We start from the raw sequence: 23,936 nt of genomic DNA on the forward strand, positions 1-23,936 counted from the left end.
CACTTTCTGCTACTTTCTCTTGGCAAGTGTGCAACAATTAATGTGAAACTTTATATAACAAGGATGAACTGCTTCACTCATGCTCACCCGGTGGGTTCAGTCGGCTCCGAGTAAATAGTTCACCTCGTCCCTTATGAGTATTCATAACTTATTTGGAATTCCTAAAAACAAAATTCTGCCCAAGACAGTTTGGTATTCTCTGTAAATGCTCAAAAACCGTTTTAAGGGCTACATACTTTGTATTGTTGTTATTGGATTAGTGAAACAATTATGAGAACGGAACCAAGGGATAAGCCTCGCTTTCCCTGGAATTACCGGGTATGTCAGCTAGTATTTATATATATGTATTTATATACATATGTATGTATTTATATATCTGTATTTATATATATATGTATATATATATGTATATATGAATATCTATATATGTATTTATATAAATATTATTTTTTAGGGAATAAAAATTCCGGCATAACAGAGGTATAAATTATTCTCAATGAAGAAATATATTTTAATTTAGAGATAGTAGACCCCTACATCTGACTAAATAAAAATAATTTTTATTTTAATTTTAAATACCTACTGTTTATAGCTGTAAAATTTCGCATTACCGAGTAAGAGAACTTGATTGAAGACACTGCAAATGCTATAGTATTTATGGGTCTTAGGGAAGTTCTCCAGAATCCTAAAAAAACATCTTGGGCAAATTTCTTACTCTAAGAGAAAAAGGAGGTGGGGAAAATCATATTACTTCACTCATTCTAGAATGTGAGCTCTTGGTTTTACTAATCTCCTCACTAGCATTCTTTCGCTTCCTATACCTATTTCTATTGATTAATTGGTTGAAGTTCTCCAAGTACCCCTTCCAGAAACTCCTGTCTGATAAAATATCCGCAATGAAATTATCTGATTTGCACATCCCATCGGATGAAACCGGAAACATTTATTCTGTACTGATAAAGATTTATAATGACTTAATGTTGAAGGAGTTACACTCTTGTTATAAACATGCAAGCAAAATTGCTATAGATAGCATTAATGAAACTCACTTAGAAATCATCTCTGGTTTGGGCCTGCTTGAGAGAAGCCAGCCTTATGCTCCAAAAACTCCCCATGCCCTCTTGATGGACCTTAAGTCTGATCTTTTGTAAAATCCTTCGATTAGGTTGATCTACCCAACGAAATATAGAGATTATGATCGAAATAGTGGTAATGATGCTATCTAGAGTGGACTTCAGTGACTGGACAATACATTGATACATGAGATGGATTTGTTTGGCTTACAAAATGGATAGTATAAACCTGTATCCAAACTGTAATGTCCAGCAAATTCACTACTCTGGAGTTAATATCAAATATAATGTTAAGATTAATGAAATCCTTTAAGAAACCTTTCAGGGATTTCCTCAATCTATTCAATGCAGTTTTAGACTGGCTACATACAGCTAGAAGTGCATCATCCCTATATAGTCCCCCAGTGAGGAGAGGGAAACTATCCTTAATCTGTGAAAGGAGGTATAGGCCCACTAGGTCAGTCACCTGTGCAGAATCAGATGACCCCATGGTTATATCGAAGAAATTGGTGGAATCATCTCTCTGCCAATCACACTTGTTGTAGGAGATGAGGGTCTCCCTTGCCGCTAAAATTACATCAATAAATGAACTAGATAATCTGCAAATTTGTGGGCGAAAATCAAGGCTTTATTCAACAATATAGGGGATATAGAATTAGAATAATTCGAAATGTCGAATTGTATAAAATCTAAATTAGGTTTATCCTTAAGGAAGTCAAACCATAGGGTAACATCCCCAGTAGATTTCTATAGGTTTTGAAACAGCATCTTGACCATTCAGATGTCAAAGTAATATATTTTGATCTTACAAAGGCCTTTGGTGAGAAAGGTCATAGCATGATATGTCACAAGCTGTGAGACCTTGACACTGGAAGAGTGGCTACATGACTTCCTGAAAGAAAGAAGTCAGGCAGTTACAGCTGATGAGGTCCTCTCTGGAAAACAAATTCTGAGTGCTGTCCCTCAGGGAACTGGTATGGGACCATTACTGTTTATAATAGCTCTCTTAAACATGCCCATCGTCACTCAGCCACTTTCACTGGCTATACTGATGATACAGAATTATCACAGGCAATAAAGAATCCAAATACTGTCACAAGCTTGCAATATATCAGTGGGCTGAAGAAAACAATGTGCATTGTAATACTGGAAAATTTCAAGCATTGTACTATCAGCTCACAAACACACCACAGTCTGAATATACAGGACCTGAAAGCCCTGCAATCCCAGAGTTACAGACTGTGAGTGACTTGGAGATCAGTATGTGTAATGATGCATCATTTCATAGGCACATTACCAAAATGGCAGCAAAGTGCAGACAGTTGGCAGGTTGGATATTAAGGTTCTTCCAGACAAGAAATTAAGAAATCGTGTTGACTCTGTGGAGGCCCTTTGGTCTCAGTTGCCTGGGCTACTGCTCTCAGCTGTAGTTACAACATGATGTCAATCTAACTGGAGTTTAAAGAAGGCTTATATCCTGGTGTTGGATAATTAATTTAATGAAGCCAGGATGTAAGAAAGTATTTACACAACACAATATGATAACTATTACACGAGACTCACCCCTCTCAATCAATGGCTCACTGTGAACTGCTGACAGTTCTTTATTTTATAGCAATGTGTCACTCCACTTTTAGTCACATGAAAGTGGTCAGAATCCCTCCACAACATCTTCCTTTTTTAGAATTAGTCTCCCCTAACTTCTCCCCTGTTGAGAATTAAACTCCACACAGAGTTTTAATATCACTTATGCTTGAGGTTCAATTCCAGTGTTTCCATTCTTTTCTGTTTTCTGGTGTTAGAACATGTAGTTTCAAATTGGTTTGGTGTTGATACCTCAAATGTGCTGTACAATACTTCCATGACGATTTCATTTCTCGTGACGGTGGTTAACAATGTCTTTTATGTTGGACATTTTTTCCTTTTACCAAGAATAACATTCTTCCAATTTGTAAAATAATTACACTGCAGGTGACATTCCAGACAAGGTATTTGGATTAGGTATTACACAGTATACTTTTAGAAAATGCAAAGTTATCCATTACTGCATTGGTCGCCTTTTTCAACACCCTCTTGAAAGTCAACAAAATGCGCTGCTTGTACGTTTGACCTAGGATGATACGGCAGAGTAGTGACATGTTCGACAACAAACATTTTACAAAATTTTCTGAATTCATCTGAAATATATTGAGTTCATTATCAGACACTGTGGTATCAGGAATACCATATCTGGTGAACAATTCATGTAAAAAAACTTACTGTAACTGCAGATGTTGGCTTTTTACACTTATGCACTTCAGGCCACTTTGAAAAACTGTCTTTCATAACAAGGTACTATGAACCCTTAAGTCGGCCCACTTAATTAACATGCAGTTTGAACCATGGAATATTTGTTTTTGGCCACTATTGTCATTCAATGGTAGATGCTTTTGCAGTTAGGGCACACCCTCTGCATGCTTTCACTGGTTCTTCAATGCTATGGTCCATTATATATATATAACTTCGCATTAATGATTTCATTCTCGAAATCCTTGGGTGACTAATGTGAAATTCATTTAGTAATTGCTTCTGTAGTGTGGCTGGCACTACAACTCTTTGTCTGTACATCAACACATTGTCACACATTAAGAATGGGTTCGAATTTGTGTTGCACATACTTTTATCTCTTTTAGCCTTCAACATTTCTTTAATTTTTTTTAGTGAATTTATTGTTTTCTAATTTTAATTTTATGACTTGTAATGTGACTGGCAGTTCATGTATGACATTACACAAAACATTTTTAATTTCATTTTCCACTTGCAAAGCAGCAGTCATGGTATCTTCAAATGGTTCAGCATTTTCTGAAATCAGTCTTGATAAACAATCAGCATGTCCTAATTTCTTAGATGGTATATACTCCATCTTAAAATCATAGTTTAATAATATTGTACCCCAGTATTGCAACCTATTAGCAGTATGGGTAGGGATTCCTTTCTTCGAACCATATATCGATAATAACAGACTGCAGTTGAAATTTTCTACTGTGTAAAAATCTGTGAAATGTTTTTACAGCAAAAATAATCACTAGAGCTTCTTTTTCCATTTGGCTGTAATTTTTTTCTGATGTTGGAGAATGTGAGGCATAAACCACCACCTTCATATTACCATTTTTATATTTATGTAGCATTTCTGCACCTATATCATACTCAGGAGTATCTGAAGCTACAACATTCACTGCAGGATCGAAGTGTGCTAATGACAAATCAAATGTTGATATTTTTTTTATTTCATCGAACACCTTCTGACAATTTTCAGACCAACTCCACTTTACATCTTTTTTTTAATAGATTATTAAGTGGAACACTTACTTTATTCATATTTGGAATATAATTTTGGTAATAACTTGTCAGTTATCCTCAAAAGTTTGTAAGGTCACTATATTTGTTGGAGGAGGCATATTTTTAATTGTGCCTGTCCATGATGGATCTGGTCAATGTCCATTTCTGTCAATGATTTGTCCTAAATATTTTATTTTCTGTAAGAAAAATTCACATTTTTTTTACTCGGAGTATAGCTGTAATCCCTAATTTTTTCATACACATATTTTATGTGCTCTATGTGTTGGTCCCAGGATTTGCTTTTTATGAGTATATCATCCAGATATGGAATTGCAAATTCACAGTCCACAAACATTGCATCCATAATCTGTTGAAAAATCACTGGTGCGACTTTTAAGCCAAATGGTAACCTTTTATATTTATACAGTCCTTTAAAGTATGTTAATTGTTAGGTACGTAGAGTATTTATCATCTACTCTAATTTGTAGGTATGTGTTAGAGAGATCTAATTTAGAAAATATCTTGCCTCTGTTTAATTTGGCAAAAATATTTCCTGGAGTAGGTAGTGGATAGTGGAGTATTTTGAGACATTCATTGAAATCAGTGGAAAAATCAGCACACACCCTGATTTTATTATTCTTCTTGCTAACATACACAGTTGGTGCATTAACTATATTCCACTTTTTGGATAGCTGCAATTTTTTTTCATTTCTCTAACTCTAAGCTTATCTGTTCTAATGGATGTGAATGGTACAGTTCATTTTGGTTTAAATACTGGTATGGCATTTTCTTTTATTTGAAACTTTGCCTTCATTTTAGTACATAGACCTAATTCATCAGACAGAACTTCAGGAAAAATTAAAAAAATTTTTTTCTTCAATTCATGTGTCGCCTTATTTGTACTGCCAGGAAAACCATTCATATTTTTACAGTAAAGATTTATGGGGAGGTCCCATAAGTTAAATAATTCCACCCAGTTTGTCTGAATAAATTTGTCATATTATTCAACACAAAAACTTTGGCTTTTGAGATTTTTCTCCGAAATGTAACATCATTTAACAATTCACCCTTAGAATATTTTTTTCCTGAACACCATGGGCAATTTTCACAGCTTCTGTTAATCTAGGTCTTCCAATTTTTGTCCATGTATGTCTTAGTTATTGAGATATCACTGCCTGTATCCAATTGTAACTTTACATTTATGTTATTAATTTTTACATACACAAATTTCCTTTGTGGCTCATTCTTATTTCTTGTTACCAATAACTTGTTTATGCGATTTTTTTCTGTTGAATCGTTTTATAGGTTTTGTTTTACGGTGTGATTTTTTTGTGACCTATCTTACCACACTTGAAGCATTTCTTATTTATAAATGGACAGTTACTTTTAAAATGTAAACCACCCTGCCCATAACATGGATTTGGTTTTGACATTTTTTCTCTTTTTTTTCTTATCCATTACCAATTGAGATACATGAGTATGAGAGCAGTCTTTTTCTTCAATTTTATTTGCCTCCTGTCTTAGATTTATAATCCTTTGGCATTCTGCTATTGCTTGTAGAGTTAAATTTTGATCCTGTTCTAATTTTATTAATATCCAGGAACATATATCTGCATCTTTGCTTGTAGTAAGGCCTTGAACAAAAATTAGACATTTGAACACGTCAGAGGTTAATTAATTCAATTTGAATTTTTCACACTCTCTTTTAACAACTCCAGCATAGGTGATGAAATCTTCATAATCTTTTTTAACCACATTTAAACACTGCCAGCAAGGGAACTTCTTTCATTTAAAATTTTCAATAAAAAATTTGTTTCATCAAAACAAATCTCAACTGCTTTCTCCTGCAGAATATTATTTACTATATTTTTTGTATTCAGTAGGGGATAACTTTCTTAAAAGTAGTTGTACTTTTTTCTCATCCGTCCAGTTTTTACATTCTTCCTTGAAGATGTCTTCATATCTTCTAGTTTATATCTGATTCTTCAGTTGAATTTGCTATGCTGCCTAGCAAATATGAACTTGAAGTATTTTCAGACTTCAACATTAATTCTTGCGACTATTGGTTTTGTTGTTGTTGCTGTTGTAACTGCTGTAGTTGCTGTTGTTCACCATGGAGGTCAATAAGTTTTCCATATTAAAACGATTTTTTCTTCGGTTTCATACTAAAAAAAAAATTTATAACCTTCCAATGTAAATTTTGAACAACTCATTGCCACTCTTATATCCTAGTGTTGGATAAATAATTTGATGAAGCAGGAGAGAAAGAAAGTATTTACACGATGCAGTATGATTAGTATTGTACAAGACTCCTCACTCTAAATCAATAACTCACAATGAACTGCTGACAGTTCTTTATTTTATAGCAATGTATCAGTACACTTTTAGTTACATGGGGGGTGATCAGAATCCTTTCACAACACTGTCCAATGTCATTACACTAAAAAGATTGTCACAGTGCAGCAGAAAAGCTGAAAAATTTACCACTGGACACCATTGTATTGTACCAAAGGTACTGTCCACATCATTTAATGCTAGGACCAGGTACTACAGTAGTCTAGGGTTCAAAGGGCCACAGCTCTTGAATGCTCTGTCCCCAAAAATTAATAAACCTTCACAATGTGTACGTGGATGTCTTCAAAAAGGAACTGGACATCCTCCTCTCCACACAGATGAGGAGAGCAATGTCAAACTCCCTCACACACTAAATGGGCCAACAACCAAAGGCAAAGTACACACAGGAGTGGGAATATGAAATCCCATTACCCTGACAAAATCAGCTAAAGAAGTGAAGAATCATGGTGATGTACCAGCATGACCTCAGCCCCATGGCTGAAATGTATAACAGACTATATATGTGTGTGTATATATATATGAATGTATGTATGTGTGTGTATATATATATATATGTATATATCTCGACTTTGCAAAAACCTTTGATAAAGTTGACTATGGTATGATAGTCACAAGCTACATAATCTCAGTATAGTTGGAAAACTTAGAGAATGGCTTCATGACTTTCTAAAAAATAGAAATCAGGTAGTGTTGCCCAGCAGGACTACCTTCAAGGAAATGCAAATAATAAGTGATGTCTAACTGGGCATTGTCTTAGGCTGCTAAGACTATTCATAGTGGCCCTTTCAGACATGCTCTCAACTGCTTAGATAGATACCCTAGCTAGCTATGCAGATGATACATAAGTCTCTCAGAGGATACAAAACCCTGTGGATGTTGCTCATCTGCAATATATAGGTGGGCTCGGGAATATAACATGCAGTTTAATGCTGTGCTACCAACACATGAGGCTGAATGAAAAGCAGATAAGATACTGACCCAGGAGAGATTGCAATCCCGGAACAAAATCAGTCCATGACCTGGGCATTGATATGAGTAATGATGCATCATTCCAGGTGCATATCACTAAGTTGACAATAAAATACAGATGGTTGGCTAAATAGATCCTTAAAACTTTCAGAACAAGAGAACAGGAAACCATGACTGTCCTGGAGGACATTTGTCCTCCACTACTTAGAATACTACTACTGCCCATGGTCACCACACAGTGTAAAATTAACAGTGGAACTCAAAGCAATCCAGTACTCACAAAGAAGATCATCTCAAAGCAACATGTTAGCTACTGGGAGAGACTGAAAAGGGTTAAGATTCTGCTCTCTAGAACAAAGGCAGGAAAGATATGCAGTGATATACATTTGGAAAATCTTAGGAGAACTTGTACCAAACTTTGTCATTGAAAGTTATACTAACACCAGAATGGGTTGCCCCTGCATTTCATCAAAAATCTCAACATTGCCATCAGGATACAGTAGCATATATGCAACAGCTTGGGTTTCAAGAGCCCACAGCTCTTCAGTATCCTCCCACAAATGCTGAGAGACTTACACAGTGTGGATGTAGGTGTCTTCAAAACAAAACAGGATATCCTCCTGTCAAGAGTTCCAAATAAACCTACCTCATAGTAAGAAACACAGCTGAGGGCAACATTAAACTCCCTCATTCATGAAATGCCTTATATTACAAGAATTTTCATGTAGTGCAAGTGTAGCAAAGCTAAAAGCAGTGCCCCAACATGGCCTCAGCTCTTGAGCTGAAACTAACATAGAAAGACAAAAAGAAAAAAATACACTTATGTAGGTGCTGCACAATCTTTTGTATCATTCACAAAAATTATTTTTGTTCAGCTGCTGCTGTTTTTGATTCTGGGTGAATCTAGTTGTTTGGATTAGAACACACTGTGTTTGTGTATCATCTTTTGGAAGCAGACAGTGTGCAGTTTTTTCTTCTTTGGTGCTTCTCACTCTTTGCTCCCCCCCTGGAAAGGAGTTCTGTTTTATGCCCTTGTAGTTTTGGTAGGGCTGCTGATGTGCAAAATGAGAGTTTGCACCATCTTCACCTTGCCAGCAGTTTCCTTGCAGGTAAAATTTACATATGTTTCTACTTTTGTACCTCCTATTTCTTTTGTCTATATTGTTGGAGACCTCTTTGGTACAAAAGAGGTCTCCAACAAATAACTAGTCTTGTAGTCTGATATTCCTTTATGTACAAAATCAATATTGCCTTAATATCAATTTTGTTGAATATGGTACATTGATATATATTCAATACACCATCCTGTTTTTGATAGAAATCATTTTTCCACTTTTAAACTTTCATATATATATATATATTTTCAACCTGGCATTTATTATTTTACTATTAAGGGTGACATTAATTCATTGTGCATCTGAATATTAAAATTTTTGAATACAGATATTATTTAATATTATCAATATATGTATCTAGTGTGTGATGCTGAGAAGCTACTTATGAACTGTATTATGTAGATATTAGAATGCTGTTAAATTGTAATTTTATTTTGTTTTGTCAGATAACTGTGATAATGTGTTAATTATTGATTGCTCACATTGGCAAAGTGTTACAAATTTAGAGAAGAGGAATATGACATCAGATTGAATTTATTTGGTATATCCATGCTATTTTATTGATCATTGAAAGGTGTTATATAAAGTTTGTTTGCAAGATTTGAACCTAAAATGTAGAGACAGTGTTGAACACTATGAAGAAATTAATTAGAAGTTTTGCTACTCCTCTAGTGTAATAGATGTTAGTGACAAAATGTCTGTATAAAGTGAAGCAATTTAATCAATTAATTACTATTTCCACTTTTTGTTTTGGTGTTTGTCTTTTTTTGGCTATGTAATGATTGTATTATTTTTTCTTTAACAGTTATTTTTACTCTTAAGTTGAAGAAAGTTTTTACTACTTAAAAATTAATTTCAAACAATGAAGTTATTCATTTATTTTACTATTATCACTGATCAAATAGAAATAAAGTATTAATCATAGAGAAAAGTAACAATTATATATGTAAGGTAGGAATAACTTGCACACTTTCATATGGTTTTATCATCAAGTCACTGAACAAACACACTTCAGACATATCTTCATTCTTTTACATGAAGCTGTATGCATATTAATTAAAGATTTATATTTGGTATAAATATGTGAATCAGAAATTAAGTTTAAATTTTTCTGTTGATATTGATTGTCATTAGGAAGGGCATCCAGCCATAGAAACCATGCCAAAACAAACATGGAGCCTGAACAACCCTTCAGCTCCTCAGCTTCTGTCAAACTGTCCAACCCATGCCAGCATGGAAAATGGATGTTAAATGATGATGATGTTGATCAACAAATATTTGGTACAAAATATTTTTCCTGAAAATTTTTTCTTTGGTATTTAACTGATTGCAAAGAAAATGTTCCTACCTTGCCTTTACATGTATGCATTTATACACATTTGTGTGAATATGTATGTATGTGTGTGTACATGTGTGTGTCTTAGTTATAGCATGACTTACTAACTTTTGCGGGTATTTTTCTTTCTGAAGGAATTATTTTTAGTTCTACCATTCATCTCTCTTGTTTATTTTTATCCATAACTATTGAATATATATGTCTTACCATGTTAGATGCAATGTTTGATGGATCTTTAAGTTTCCATATCTTCTTTTTCTACCTTAGCTTGTGCCTCTGAGTTTCATTAACCTATGTTAGGTAGTATGTTTTTCATGCAGGAAGAAGTTTGCATTTACAACTATTTGTCTGTCCTACTTTCTAGTGATAATGTAGTCAATCTGGCTTTTGTGCTCACCAGAGGTGAGCAGGTGACTAATTGGTTTCTTGAATTTCATGTTGTGGAGTCCTAGATGATTTGCATCACAAAACTCCAAGAGCCTTGTTCCCCATTCATTGCACACCATACTGTCTACCAAGATACTGCCCAATCAGTCTGTCAAAGTTATCATTTGTCATTGAGGTACTCTGAAAAGGCATAAAAATGGTCTTTTTGTTCATCTGGCAGTCTCGGTTGCGGAGAATATACAGAGATAAAAGTTGCTGTCATATTTTTCAAAACTAGTCTCAGGTTAATTATCCAATTGCACACTCTAGACTACTCCGATCCCTTTATCTATTCCTTTTTTTGGTAAAAGTATGCACCCCACCCTGCCACACTATTGCTGTTGGCAACCCAGAAAAATTTATACCTACATTCTTTACCTGTAAAGAATTTGACTATGGCTTCTGTCTGCCAGCAGCACACAACTATCTGTTTCCATTTTAGCATTTCAACAATCTCATCAGACCTTCCTTTCTTTGAGCCTTCATTGATTGTGGCTACCCTAAAGTTGTGAATTTGATAAGAAGAGTAAGTAGGGAGCTGGAGGATAGCTTTTAGCATCTGTAAAGAAGATTTGGTGGAACATTTACCTGTAGATACACAAATATTGATTTTTCAAATTTTGGCACAGGGGCAGCAATTTCAAGGGAGGGGATAAGTCAATTACATCAATCCCAGTGTTCAACTGGTACTTATATTATTGATCCTAAAAGGATAAAAGGCAAAGTCTACCCTAGTAGAATTTGAAGTAATAGCACAAAGAAAGACTAAATGCCACTAAGCATTTTGTTCAGCATGCTAATAGTTCTGCCAACTCACTGCCTCATCATATATACAAATATTAACCACCATTTCACCTGCCATTTCACTCATTCGTTATTTCTGTACTTGATAAATGACAAAAATGTATCAGTTGATGAGCCAGTATTTCAAATTCCTTTCATGAGGAAGTGATTTGGTTGCAGTTAAAACTGTTAATTGTTGTTGGTTTTTCTTTAGCTTGCAAATCACATTGTAAACTTCTATAGCATTTTTATATATTCTTAGTTAAAATAACATGGTCACTATTCCACCAGCTCAGCTACTTCTTGTATAGCATGTAGACTTGTCTGTTATTTCTAATTTTTTAAAAGCAACGTAATCATTGAATATTTTTAACTTAAAAATCTGAACAAGATCCTTTCAACCATTGGTTCACTTTCTTGAGAACCATACAAAATTTAAATTGTTCCAGATTTAATTTATCATTACTCCTCAAATCATTGATGACTTTTGCCAGTGCGATTAATGGGCTTCTCTATGAAAACAATAGTAAACTCAATCAATTACTCTATCTAAAAAACAAATTGATATGTATTTGAAAATCAAAATTAAATTCACATTTTATTGTTTATAGCATCTCTTGTTTTTGATTTAACAATGGTTGAAGTAAGCAATGTTTTAGCAAACAATTTTTGTAGACTTGTTTTAAACACTAACAGATGTTGTTGGCGAATGATTGCAGTAAGAGAACTCTTTATTCTTGCTAAGGATAGGACAACCTCTTTAGTACTGGTACTACAATAAAAATGTGTCCAATATACTCTATAAATTAGCTGAAGTCATACCAAATATTAGAAAGTATGAGAAAGACATGTTCATCTGAACCTTCTCGGAAGGCAATTCAAACTGCTTTGACCACTACGCATGCACACACACACACACACACACACACACACACACACACACACACAGACACAGACAGACAGACAGACAGACAGACAGACAGACAGACAGAGAGTGATATCTATGCAACTATCTTATAGATTTATAGTCTCATGAAAATTATTTTTGAATATTTATATTGTTCTTAAGAAAACCATTTCTTTTCTTAAGGACAATTCACATATTTAAAACCCAATTTTAGCATTTATCCAGTTGGTGATATATTGGTAACTTTAGATGTAACTAGATCAGAAAAAGGGTCATTTTGTAAATTTCTTTGAGACAGAAGTGTTGATTTTAAAAAGTTTTATTAGGATTAAAATTTAGATGAAATTTTGTTGGGACCCTTATATTATTTGCAATATCAATTTTTGTTTATCTTAATATATCTGTTACACATCTAGTACTATTTAAAATTACTTTATAAAATTGAGGATATCTATTCATAGAAAGAGCAGATAGTGCTGTAAAACTGCAGTATTAAGTATATGATATATATAATCTAAACTGAAAAATTGTTTTGAAATATATTAAATCAACTTAGAATTTACTTGTTTGAATATAGGCTAATTTCTGAGAATTGTTTAAAAGTATTAACCATGTCTGGATACATAAAATATTGGAGCTTATAGTTCAGCCGTTAGTTCAATATGTGCAACTTGTATTTGTATGGGTCATCTCAGACTGGGATTTGTTTTGAGACAAATGAACTGATAAACAACTGACCATAATTGATGACTGGAGTAGAAAAGCTTGCCATTATATAGCTAGAAAATATATGAATATGCTGCATATATGTGTAAGTCTATATAAAGTGCTTATTCTGTAGATTTACTGAATGTAGTCACATTTAGCTCAAATTACAATAAACATTTTGAAAATAAATATTGATATTGCTGCCTTGTTGAGCAGTGTTAATGGTGGATGAATGAAATCAAACCAATATTATTGTTCCTGATAATATAGTTAACATGTTTATTAGGCAAAGGAAGTATGCTTAAGTGAAATTTATAAAATCTGGTTCTGTAGTTAAATGAGCAATTTTTAGACTCATATGATAATCGATTAGAAAATAAACCACTTCAAACTTGGTATCAAAATATATTTTTCAGGAGAAAAATATACCACTCACACTAAATTACTTTATTTCTTTATTTGTTTCATATCTATAAAAATCCAGAAAAATGGTAATGCATAAATCCTACGTTTTTTAAAATTATCTTTTCTTTATAAAAGATAATTATGTAACAATATATTGTGTTTTGAATTTATATCATTATTGCTTATTTGTTTATTTTATAGCTTGATAATGCTGATGAACAAGCGGCACAAGTACGCCGAGAGCTTGATGGTAGACTTCATTTAGTTGAACAAATGTCCCGGGTAAGTCTTACTCATATATATTATATATATATATATATAATATATATATATATATATATAGTCATATCTCTTAAACCCATTTATGTGTTTTGTTTAATGTGGTATGTCTGAACTTGACATCCTTGGTTATAAACATATACTCTAAATTTAATTTGAAATAATTTATATTTTTTAATCTTTTGATAGTCACTCATACAAAGATCCTGTAACAAAATGCCAGATAAGGTAATTATTTCTCATTTAAAATATAAAAAAAAACTCAAGGGCTTAATGGATGTTTAATGGATGTCTTATACTCATCAAAATTGTGTTGTCTAATATTATTCCCCAGAAAATATTTTTTGTACCAAGACCTTATTACTATTGTTTCTTGTTTTATAATTAGTTTTAATTATTTAATTACTCGTCTATTTTCTTCATATTTAGATTTAATTTGTATTTGCATTGTAGAATAAAACAGAAATGCTCTTTTTAGTATAATATGATGTATTTTTATTTGAATATGTTCTGTATTTTTGTGGCTGGTTATTGAATAATATGGAATTTCTGCTGTTGATGATGTCAATCTTAATGCTGTTCTTTTGTAAGCATTTTGATGTACTTTTTGTTTCTGTCTAGAGTCTGTGCTTTTAAGTTACTTTTAAAAGTTGTGCTTATCATGTATTGTAAACAGTAAACATCATTTATAAGAATTTATGCAGTAAGGGTTATGGTTTATTTCCTTTTTCTGATGCATTGTGTAGAGATGGCATATGGCATAAATAAAAAAAATTATGAAAATTATGAGTTATTGATATATGAACATTTTTTTAAAAGTCTGTTATATAAAGTAAAGTAATATATCTTTGTTCTAAAGATCTGCAATTAAAAAAAAAAAGAAATGAAATCTCTTGGTATTTTGTAGTTTGTATTTATTAAGAGTTAAATTGTTTTTGAAAGAAAATATATTTACAAAATAACTTTAGTGTAAAACAATTTTTTTTTGTATTTTGTGTTTTTCATGTATGTTGAGTAAGAAAGTTTTGCAATCATTATTAGATATTATATAGTATACCAAGAAAATTAACAGTGAAGTAGTTATATCAGGCATAAGAAAGTTGGATTTTACTGAAATTGTGACATTTAGGATTGGGATGCATGGAAATATACTGTTGTGTAAACTTGTTCAATGCATGTCAGCATGGAAAACATACATTGAAATGGTGATTAAAATATCAATGAAAATATATTGTTATTCTTTTTTTCCTCCATAGTTTATTCTAGATTGTCTTGAAGAAAAAAGTTAAAGTTGCAATTATAGCGCAATCTTATTCAAAAATTTATAATAATATGTATAACTCCTAAATTTGTACATCTAGCTCTCTCAAATTAGTGATAAACAAGAACCAAATATAGTGAACTGCTTTTAAGTGGAATTACATTGGTAAGGACATCACCTTGGAAACACAGGATCTTAACATTCATTTTAATAATTAAGGCATAGGTAATCTACATGTGCAATAATTTGAAACCTGTTTACCTGTAAGGCTAAAATATACAGTAAATTCAATTTTTGGAAGTTGATAGTTTTGAATGTATCTTATTTTCTCTGTAACTTTGAATGAATCCACTGCATTGTTCTTGTTAGTTTTTTTGGAAAATTGTTCTGCGACTGATAAATGGTATGATTCTTTCAAATTCATAAATAGCATATTCTGAGTTATTAATAATCATATACTACCTTTCTCAGACATCATATTTGTGACTGGTTTATTGTTAAAGTTTCATACACTTGATACATTTCTACAGATAATAGGAAAGCAGGGTATTCTAAAGCATCAGCTTTTTAAAGAAATAATTGTTTTCAAAGTAAATTTAAATAATTTTAACTTTCTTTTCTCTTAGGTTGATATCTGGTCCTGTTTCATTTCCCTAGCTACCACATATTAATTGAATATATTCTCATTCTTTCAGATAGATATGTTTTGCAAGTGTCATTCAACAAATCACACCTTGTTCACCCTGAATAATGATGTAGTATAAGTAACTTTTAAACAAAACTTTGTAATATAATCAGAAAAATTTGGAATTAACAGGCAAAATAGTTTTGCAAAATGAAGATGGTAGATAACTCCACTATTCCTATTCACATTGAATATTTCTTCTCAGCATTTATTGCCAAAAAAAAAACAAAAATTCTCTATCTCATTTCCTTTTTCCTTATTTGGTCTTCATAGATTGATTTATCTCCACAAAAGTAGTAATCACTTATTTAAACCCTACCTCCACCCCCCAGTCAATTCTGATCAGAGATATTCTAATATTTTTTTGTTTATCTGGGAATATGTCATCTAATGTCTTTTTTGTGACTAAGAAAGAAAAGTTACTATTTTTAGCACTCCGATGATCATGTAGAGGCTCCCTTATTGTAGTTGTATGATGTTGAAATACCTATCTTGATAGGTACACTCTGACTCTGTATATTGGAAAAGTCTCACCTCTCACAATATACAATTTTTATGGCATTGATCATAGAATACTGCCTCAAAAAGTCCCATACAAGTATGGAAAAATGGATATAATGATAATGTCTAATATAAGCTTATAAATTGAGGAAACACTCAGCTGCTTTTTTTATCATGTTTTAATATGCAGATATTATTCAATTTAAAATGTTTGAGTTTGGTTATTTACTATCGGTGGTGCATCAGCATGATCGCAGCTCTGAGATAAAACTACAGAAAAAAAATCTCTGAAACCTTGCTATTTCACAATACTATCTTGAATTTTAATGAACCCAGTCTCCTTTGTATCACTAATCAAGTTTATTTCTATTGAAAATTAAGTCAAAAGCTCAGTCTGGCAATTATTTTGACAACAGAAAGGAAGGATAGAAGGGTTTGGAGTTTTCTCCCTTACATTAGAGCATTCCTTTTGAAGGAATGTAAACAAGATTAGTATGATTCTTGTGATATCATGCATTTCAGGTACTGGCTGACTGATACACTCCTGTGTAGTATTGTCATACAGGAAGTTGAGATAAAATTAATTATATTTTATTATAGTGTTTTGAATATCTTTTTCTTAAATTCAAAATGCATCTTTTGCTCAGTAAAATGCTTTAGCTTTGTACAACCTATATATACTCAATTAGATTTACTTTTACTCTTACAAAAATTGATCAAGAAGTTAAAAGTGAATTATATCTTGTCTTTTTAGTATTATTATTTTGTTATCTAAACAGTCTCAGGATTTCATTTTCCAATGATCTAATAATATTAATTTGATTTGCCTAATATTGAAGCTTCATTATCAAGCTTTTACTATGGTATATTTCATCATACTTGTTCAAATTAGATGTTTTTGATACTGCCTTATATTACTATCCATTTGGACACAACACTTCATTTATGCTTTTTTTCTTCTTCTACTGTGTGATCTGTTGAAAACAGTTAACTATGTGGAAAAGAAAAGTAAAACTCCCCAGAAAATTGCTTATATTATTATGGTATCTGTAGATATTTTATCAATTTGTTTAAGAATAACTTCTATATTAGTGAATGTCATATATTATTATGTATATTTTTGGTGTATATTTGTAATTTGCTTAATTTAGTATTTTCAGCAATATTCCAGATCACTAGAATATATTCACTTTTATCATAGACATTAGCTTGCTATTTCATTAGTTTTCAGTATACTTCTGAAATAAATTATATTTGACATAATTTTGTTTTTGAATGTGAATATATTTTTTTGTTTTTCAAATTATTCAATATATTTCAATTACTAAGATCTGTGATAAAGCAAAAATCTAACTAGATAAGTGTTAAATGGTAAAAAATAATTATGACTTTGAGAAGATACCCTGCAGAGCTACCCAACTCCTTATAAAATGATTTTAAACACTAAAAGTTTTGAAATCAAAGGATTATTTGGTGTGTGGATGCTTAAAACTTGTAAGGACAACTCATTTTTACTGCTATGGTGTAAATTCTGAACTTGTAGGTGGAGGTGAGCTGCTTTGAGTATGAGTTTGGTCATTCTTTTGGATGCTAGCTGGGATGTCTGTATGTGTAGCAGTAGTACTTCTCCAAATGCAGGAGCAGAACCCGTTTGTGAGGTCTCATTGAGCTTTGTAGAATATCACTAATTTTGCGGGGATGAAGTAGCTTTCTGTAGAAGGTAAACAACTGATCAGGGTTAAAGTACTTTGTTGATTTAAAGAGGAACCTAGTCTTTGAGATGCAATTTCACAAATGTTATAAACATGGAGTTGCCATGATAAATACATGACTTCAGTATTTTTTGTTCCAATGGTACTGACATTCTGAGTCTGTTATAAATACAGGCTGATATTATTTCTTGTATTGACAAAAGAGTATTAATTTTGTTGAGTTTTTTTTTTACTTATTTAGAACTGTATCATGTTTTCATAGGAGTTACAAGCCATAATCACAGCATTTTGTTGGAAGAACTTTACATGTTATTTTTCAAATGTCTAATGTTATAGTTATCCTTTTTGAAATCAGTCATGAAGTGACTCGCTACAACAAATAGTGCTGTACAAACCAGTGGGAAAGCCTCTGCTTGGTTACTGCACCTGTTAAAAATAGCAAACAAATCTCATTTAAATCACACACTTTTCTCATTTAAAAGTATAGGACATACTAGGTAGTACAGTCTAAGATAAACTATGTGAATAGAAAATAGTACAACCATAAATGGAAAGCCTTTGATCATAGCTCTGTTTGGCCTTTGTTGATCTGAAGTTAAATCATAATTGATAACATAACATTGTGCTGTGTGTGTGTGTGTATATATATATATATATATATATACACACATATAAAGCATTCAGGAACACTGATTTAATATAACTTAACCACCATAGATAGTTGCATACAGCAATGGGTACCTGGACATGATTCTTTGGCACCATAAATATAATTCTTTGCATTTGTGATGCCAATATTTTACTGTCAGATCAACATAGTAAATGCTATTTTGCTGAACTTCCACCTCTGCTAATTAACAGGAACTTATAAATTTGATATTGGTTTCATAATTATTGTGTTTGTTGAACTTGTTTGTTGTGCTATTATCACACACCATATTACCTAAAACTCATTATTTACAATATATATTTGTTGCTACATCTATTGGGCATGATAAACTCATATTGCAAGCCAAAAAAGGACTCGTTAATTCTGTAATAGTATTCTTGCTATTTACAGAAATTTACTTTTTGGTGAAGTGAGTCACCAAAAACTAAATACCTTTGTCAAAGACAATTGTAACTTCAGAAGCATTGGCCCTTTGGCTTGTCAGGCACATTACGGCTGGTTCAGCTTTAACTACCAATTGTCATTCTTGATTTCTCTTCAAATATTTAATATTACATTTTATCTTACAAATAGCATTAATTATTGTTAATGCTAGTCGGATTACTCTACTTAACTTGTTTAATATTCTTCATGATTATAAACACCTGAACTGATGTGACAAAATATTCTTTTCAATATTTGATTTTTTAAAAATTTCTATGGAAATTTATCATAGAAAATATTGCTTGTTAAAAATCCATTATGAAATTATTGCCAAAGCAGTTTTGAGTAAAATATCTTTAATAATATTGCCAAATGATGTCTTCTTGCATAATAGGATAACCTTGTATGACTTTGACCAACAATAAAATTCATAATTTTAAATGTTCAAATAGTTTATTCAGTGAGTAAAAGAAGTTTTATTATTAAAATAAAAATTAAGTATTGCCTCCAATTTTAATATTTTTAATTTGCTTTTCATCATTTCAACATAAACCAAGTTTTTTCTCTTGCCTGTTCTGTAGCACTTAATTGGATAGGGGGTAACTTAAGTGGTTTGCCAATAATAGAAATGTTACTACTATAGTCATGAAATCATGATTCTCCAGCTAAAATAATTGCGTTTTATTCACGTAATCATTGTGATTTATCATCATTTAGATATTATAACAGTATATTCCCTTATTGTTGAAGAGCTGATAAAACATCAATATCATGCCAATATGATAGTTTAAATTTACAACAAAAAGAAATGACATCCATTCTTATTCTCTGTTATGAACCAACATCAAGGATCTAATGTGTATAGTTTCAGGTTAAACTCTCTGTATTGTATATTTTGATGAGATATGGTTCCTAATGACTGAAATAATTTGTTTTAAACTGTTTATGATATCTAAAATATACTTTTTGTTACTTTCTACAATATTTAATATGTTTAAATTGAGTTGATCATTTTTAGAGAGTAGTTGATGTTTTGGATTAGTGATTGAGTTATAATAAATCACTTGTTTTGTGGACATATGAAGATTGAAATTGCAAATTAAGGATGAAAGAAAACGTGCAAATCTGAAAATAACATAACCTTTGTTTCAATATAAATTGTTCTTTACAAATACAAAATAATGATAATAATAATAATAAAAATTCATTGTTTTATTTATTTTCTTTATAATTTCAGATTTATAGTAATTATCTTTGATGTCAACTCATTTTTTAAATTTTTGAATATATGATTTTATTAATTTCTGTTTTCATTTTGTTGCTTCAATCTTATTAATTCATGTCATAAAGTATCCCATTTGGTTGCTTATTATCTTTCAGTTCTTTGTGTATGCATTTTCTCAGATTTAATACATTTCAAGTTTATAGTAGCAATATCATTGTATTAAATGATCTTTTATTAATGAATTGGTATGGAAAACCTGGAATTAATTGGATATGAGTTGTTGGTTGTACAATGTGAAATAAATTAGGTGCAGAAGTGTTGAGAAAATTATTGGCTACATTTTAAAATCACAAAGTTTCCTTATTTAATAGTTAAGGAGTAAGTTCATTTTTCAATTATAAAAAGAAAGTGAATGCACACAGAATGAATGAACTTTGAGAAATAAACTTAAAAAAGATGCAATGAATTCTACTAAGAGAAGTATTGCAAAGTTGGCTCAAAATAGAATAAAGTAAACAATCTCTGGCTAATTGTTTGAAAGAGAAGGAGCTGCTTTATACAAAGCTGAAACAAAGAAATGAAAGCTCGGAACAGCAAACTTCAAGTGAAACATTGCCAATTTGAGTTTTACTATATAGCATCATAGGCAACATAGTCATATAAACAATTATATTTTGCATAAAAGAAGAAGTTGAGGTATAAACTAAATATTATTTTAATGATGCAACAAAGAAGCAACATATATTAATATCAAAAGCTTCATAATATTTCAAATGAACTGGCAAAAAAACATTCAGTGTCATCATCTGGAGCAGGAGAAGCACTAAATTTAAGTTCATGAGTTGCTGCTATGATTTCTCATAAATTAGTTTAGTTATCTAAGCAATATGTTCAATGTTGAAGCAGGAACCAGCATATTAATATTGTTAAACTGGTTATAAGAAATTTAAAGACTTGGCCTTTTCATTCATTACTAACAGGTTCCTCATCTTTTTCTTCTTTTTACAAAAAGTTGATTGCATAATATATGTATTGGAAGTGTGATGTCTCATAGTTGGGGAAGGTAACCAGTAAGACCTAGTTGTAAGAAAACTATTGCAGCATAATATGATAGCTTTATAATAAAGAGGGGAGGAAGAGTATCTTTATTGTGTTATCTACAAAGAAGTTGTTTTTAAAATTTAGATAAATTTACTTTTAATTAATGAAAGCTGAAATCATCAACAAACCATTTTTAATTAAATAAATTTTGTTTTTGTTCTATTTTCAGTTATTTATGGAGTATCTAAAATCTTTCTAATTCAAGTTTTCTCCTTTTCTAATTTGTTATTTAAATTTCAATAAAGTTAAGAATTATCTATTTATTTTCATATGCTATTAAATATTGTTACAGCAAAAATATTGTTTTAGCGAAAAGTGAATCGCAAAGACTGATCTCTCCATTTAGTCTCAAAATACTTAATTCCCCCACAACTACTAATGCTCTACAAAGCTCAACTCTACAAAGTCTCATAATTGCATATTATATCTGTATTTGGAATGGTGATGTTCTTACACATACAGACATCCTAGATCACATAATGAAAAACACATACAGTTTCCTATCTTTGCTTTTTCTGCCAATCAATAAAATGGCCTTTGTTCTTCAGAGCTGAAAGTTTCATGCTACCTTAATTCAGACACTTCTGATTTTCTTGTCACTAATGTTGTGTCCACCTGCAGGCTTTGCAGTAACCAGCATGCTCTGTCTTTCCTATAAAAATTTCTGGAATTCTATATCCTACCCATGTTTTCCCTGCAGCCATCAACTTAAAACTGTTCAAGAAGAACTTTAATTGCATCATTCTTGCTAACATCAGAGGCCCTGCAAAGACTTTCTCTTGAACCAGAGTAAACTAATGAGAAAAAATTAGCTAAAATTAATTACTAAGTTAATTGAATTGACTACACTCACTCAAAAATTTGTGGTTTTATGCAAAAGTTAAAAATCATTATTTTTATTTAAAATAATTTTTATTAAGATGTATTATTTTTATATTATTAGTGTGGTAGACTAGCAGAATTGTTACAGCATTGGACTAAATGATTTTATTTAGTTTTATCTGTTTGTGTCAAATGCCACTAAATCCGACTTGCATTCTTATGGGTTTGATCAAGAAATACCAGTCAAGTATTGAGGTCAGTCTAATCAACTGTGCTCCTGCTAATATCACTGATCACTTATTGAGGGATAACTTTGATCACTAAAAGCTCAAGCATTTGACTCTAATTACCAACAAGTAGTGTCTGGGATAAAGAGTAGTAAGTTAGTTAATTATATATGTGTTTCTTGGTAGTTGGAGTTATATTTTTCTTGCTGGTTTTGCTCATTTAAAATATGATAGGCTTTTTTGAGCAATGGTGAGTAGATTTTTTTTAAAGTTTTTATCAAAAAATTCTATGTGTGTTACTTTTTTGATTTTGGAAAAGGTTTCCTCTTTCTCTGATTTAAGATATAAAAAAAGTATACAAATAAAAGTAATTATTTAAAAAATATTACTTGATCATAAGTGAAAATAGTTTCTGACATTGTTTGAGATGAATGAAGTTTTACAAATAAATTTGCTTTTGTTATTGCCTTCTATGTCTCTGAAATGCACATCAGACTATACAAATTGGAAGATGTTTTAGTAGCTAATATTAGATCTTAAATTCTCTTACAATAAAACTATGTTCCTGAATGAAAAGCCACTTGGTATCAATTTGCTTTCCAACAGACATAGGTTGATAAAATAAATACCAAAAAGATAATGAAACTTTTTGTCTTTCTACTACAGAAATAGCCTTATGCTCAAGACTATAAATAAGGGCCCACATAAGACTGGACTAGTAATAAAATTTAGACTACCAAACTCACTACCTTATAATATTTAGTTTTGATACATGCTATACTGCTCAGAATTTTCTGAATTCTATTTTGGTTTCCACCTGGAGGGTGGAAAGGTAAATCTGAAACCAAAAAAATCTTCTCCCCTGTCATAAATTTATGACCTTGTGCAATGTAAGAAATTAAAGTTGGACAAAATGTCTTGTGGTATTTGTTTACCTTTGTTTACATTCTGATTTTAAATCCTGCCAAGATCAACTTTGCTATTTATCCCTCTTGGGTTGATAAAATAAAGTACTGGTCTAATACTGGCATCAGTGAATTCTCCCTTCAAATTTTTAGCTTTGTATCTATTTGAGAAACAATTTCTTGTATTAGAGAGAATTCTGAAAACTGACATTTAATTTTTGGAAATAATGGAATAAAAATTCAAACTCTTCCTGTCCTATCTGAAGAATAAATGAGACAGACTAAAAATATATAACTATGCAGGTTTTGGTAAAACTGAAATGAAATATATTATAAAGTAACAACACAATATCAAACTATCATGTACATTGGATATCAAACTGTTGTGTGCACTTTCAAAAGTGAATTATAATATATTGTAATGTGGATAAAGAAATCATTATTACTTCTCTTTGCTAATGGCTTTGTGTTCCAGCTCTAAAAAACATATGTAAGTCTACTTAAGAAGGAAAGTTATAAATATAATTAATTTTAATTCTTTAATCATCCATTATTTTTCAAGTAAAGTAAACATAGTAAACTTAAATATCAAGGAAAACTTTTGAAATATATGTAGATAATCTTGAGTTCAGACCAGTCAAAAATAAAAATAACTGATTATAATTTGTGACTACACCAAAAAGAGAGCAACTACTTTGACCCTACAAACTTCTGACCTATCGTACTTATT

The 23,936-nt window shown here is 31.3% G+C and overlaps 1 protein-coding gene across 20 annotated transcripts in view; it reads left to right on the top strand.

The window, feature by feature from the left end:
• Positions 1 to 1,303: 1,303 nt before the first annotated feature.
• The window catches only part of LOC115209943 (calcium-dependent secretion activator 1), a 289,946-nt gene continuing 267,313 nt past the window's right edge, over positions 1,304 to 23,936 (top strand). For 16 of the 20 annotated variants that reach the window (XM_036500755.1, XM_036500758.1, XM_036500764.1 and 13 more), the window contains exons 1-4: positions 1,304 to 1,423; positions 10,831 to 10,836; positions 13,597 to 13,677; positions 13,864 to 13,902. In XM_036500755.1, coding sequence (XP_036356648.1) covers positions 1,319 to 1,423; positions 10,831 to 10,836; positions 13,597 to 13,677; positions 13,864 to 13,902 — 231 coding nt within the window. In that variant the 5' untranslated portion in view covers positions 1,304 to 1,318. Of the gene's footprint in view, positions 1,424 to 5,273; positions 5,279 to 10,573; positions 10,577 to 10,830; positions 10,837 to 13,596; positions 13,678 to 13,863; positions 13,903 to 23,936 lie in introns of those variants that run through there. The other 4 variants (XM_036500773.1, XM_036500796.1, XM_036500791.1 and 1 more) reach the window with 3 other exon arrangements.

Source organism: Octopus sinensis, linkage group LG1 (genome assembly GCF_006345805.1).
Source record: "Octopus sinensis linkage group LG1, ASM634580v1, whole genome shotgun sequence".
Taxonomy (NCBI): Eukaryota; Metazoa; Mollusca; class Cephalopoda; order Octopoda; family Octopodidae; genus Octopus; species Octopus sinensis.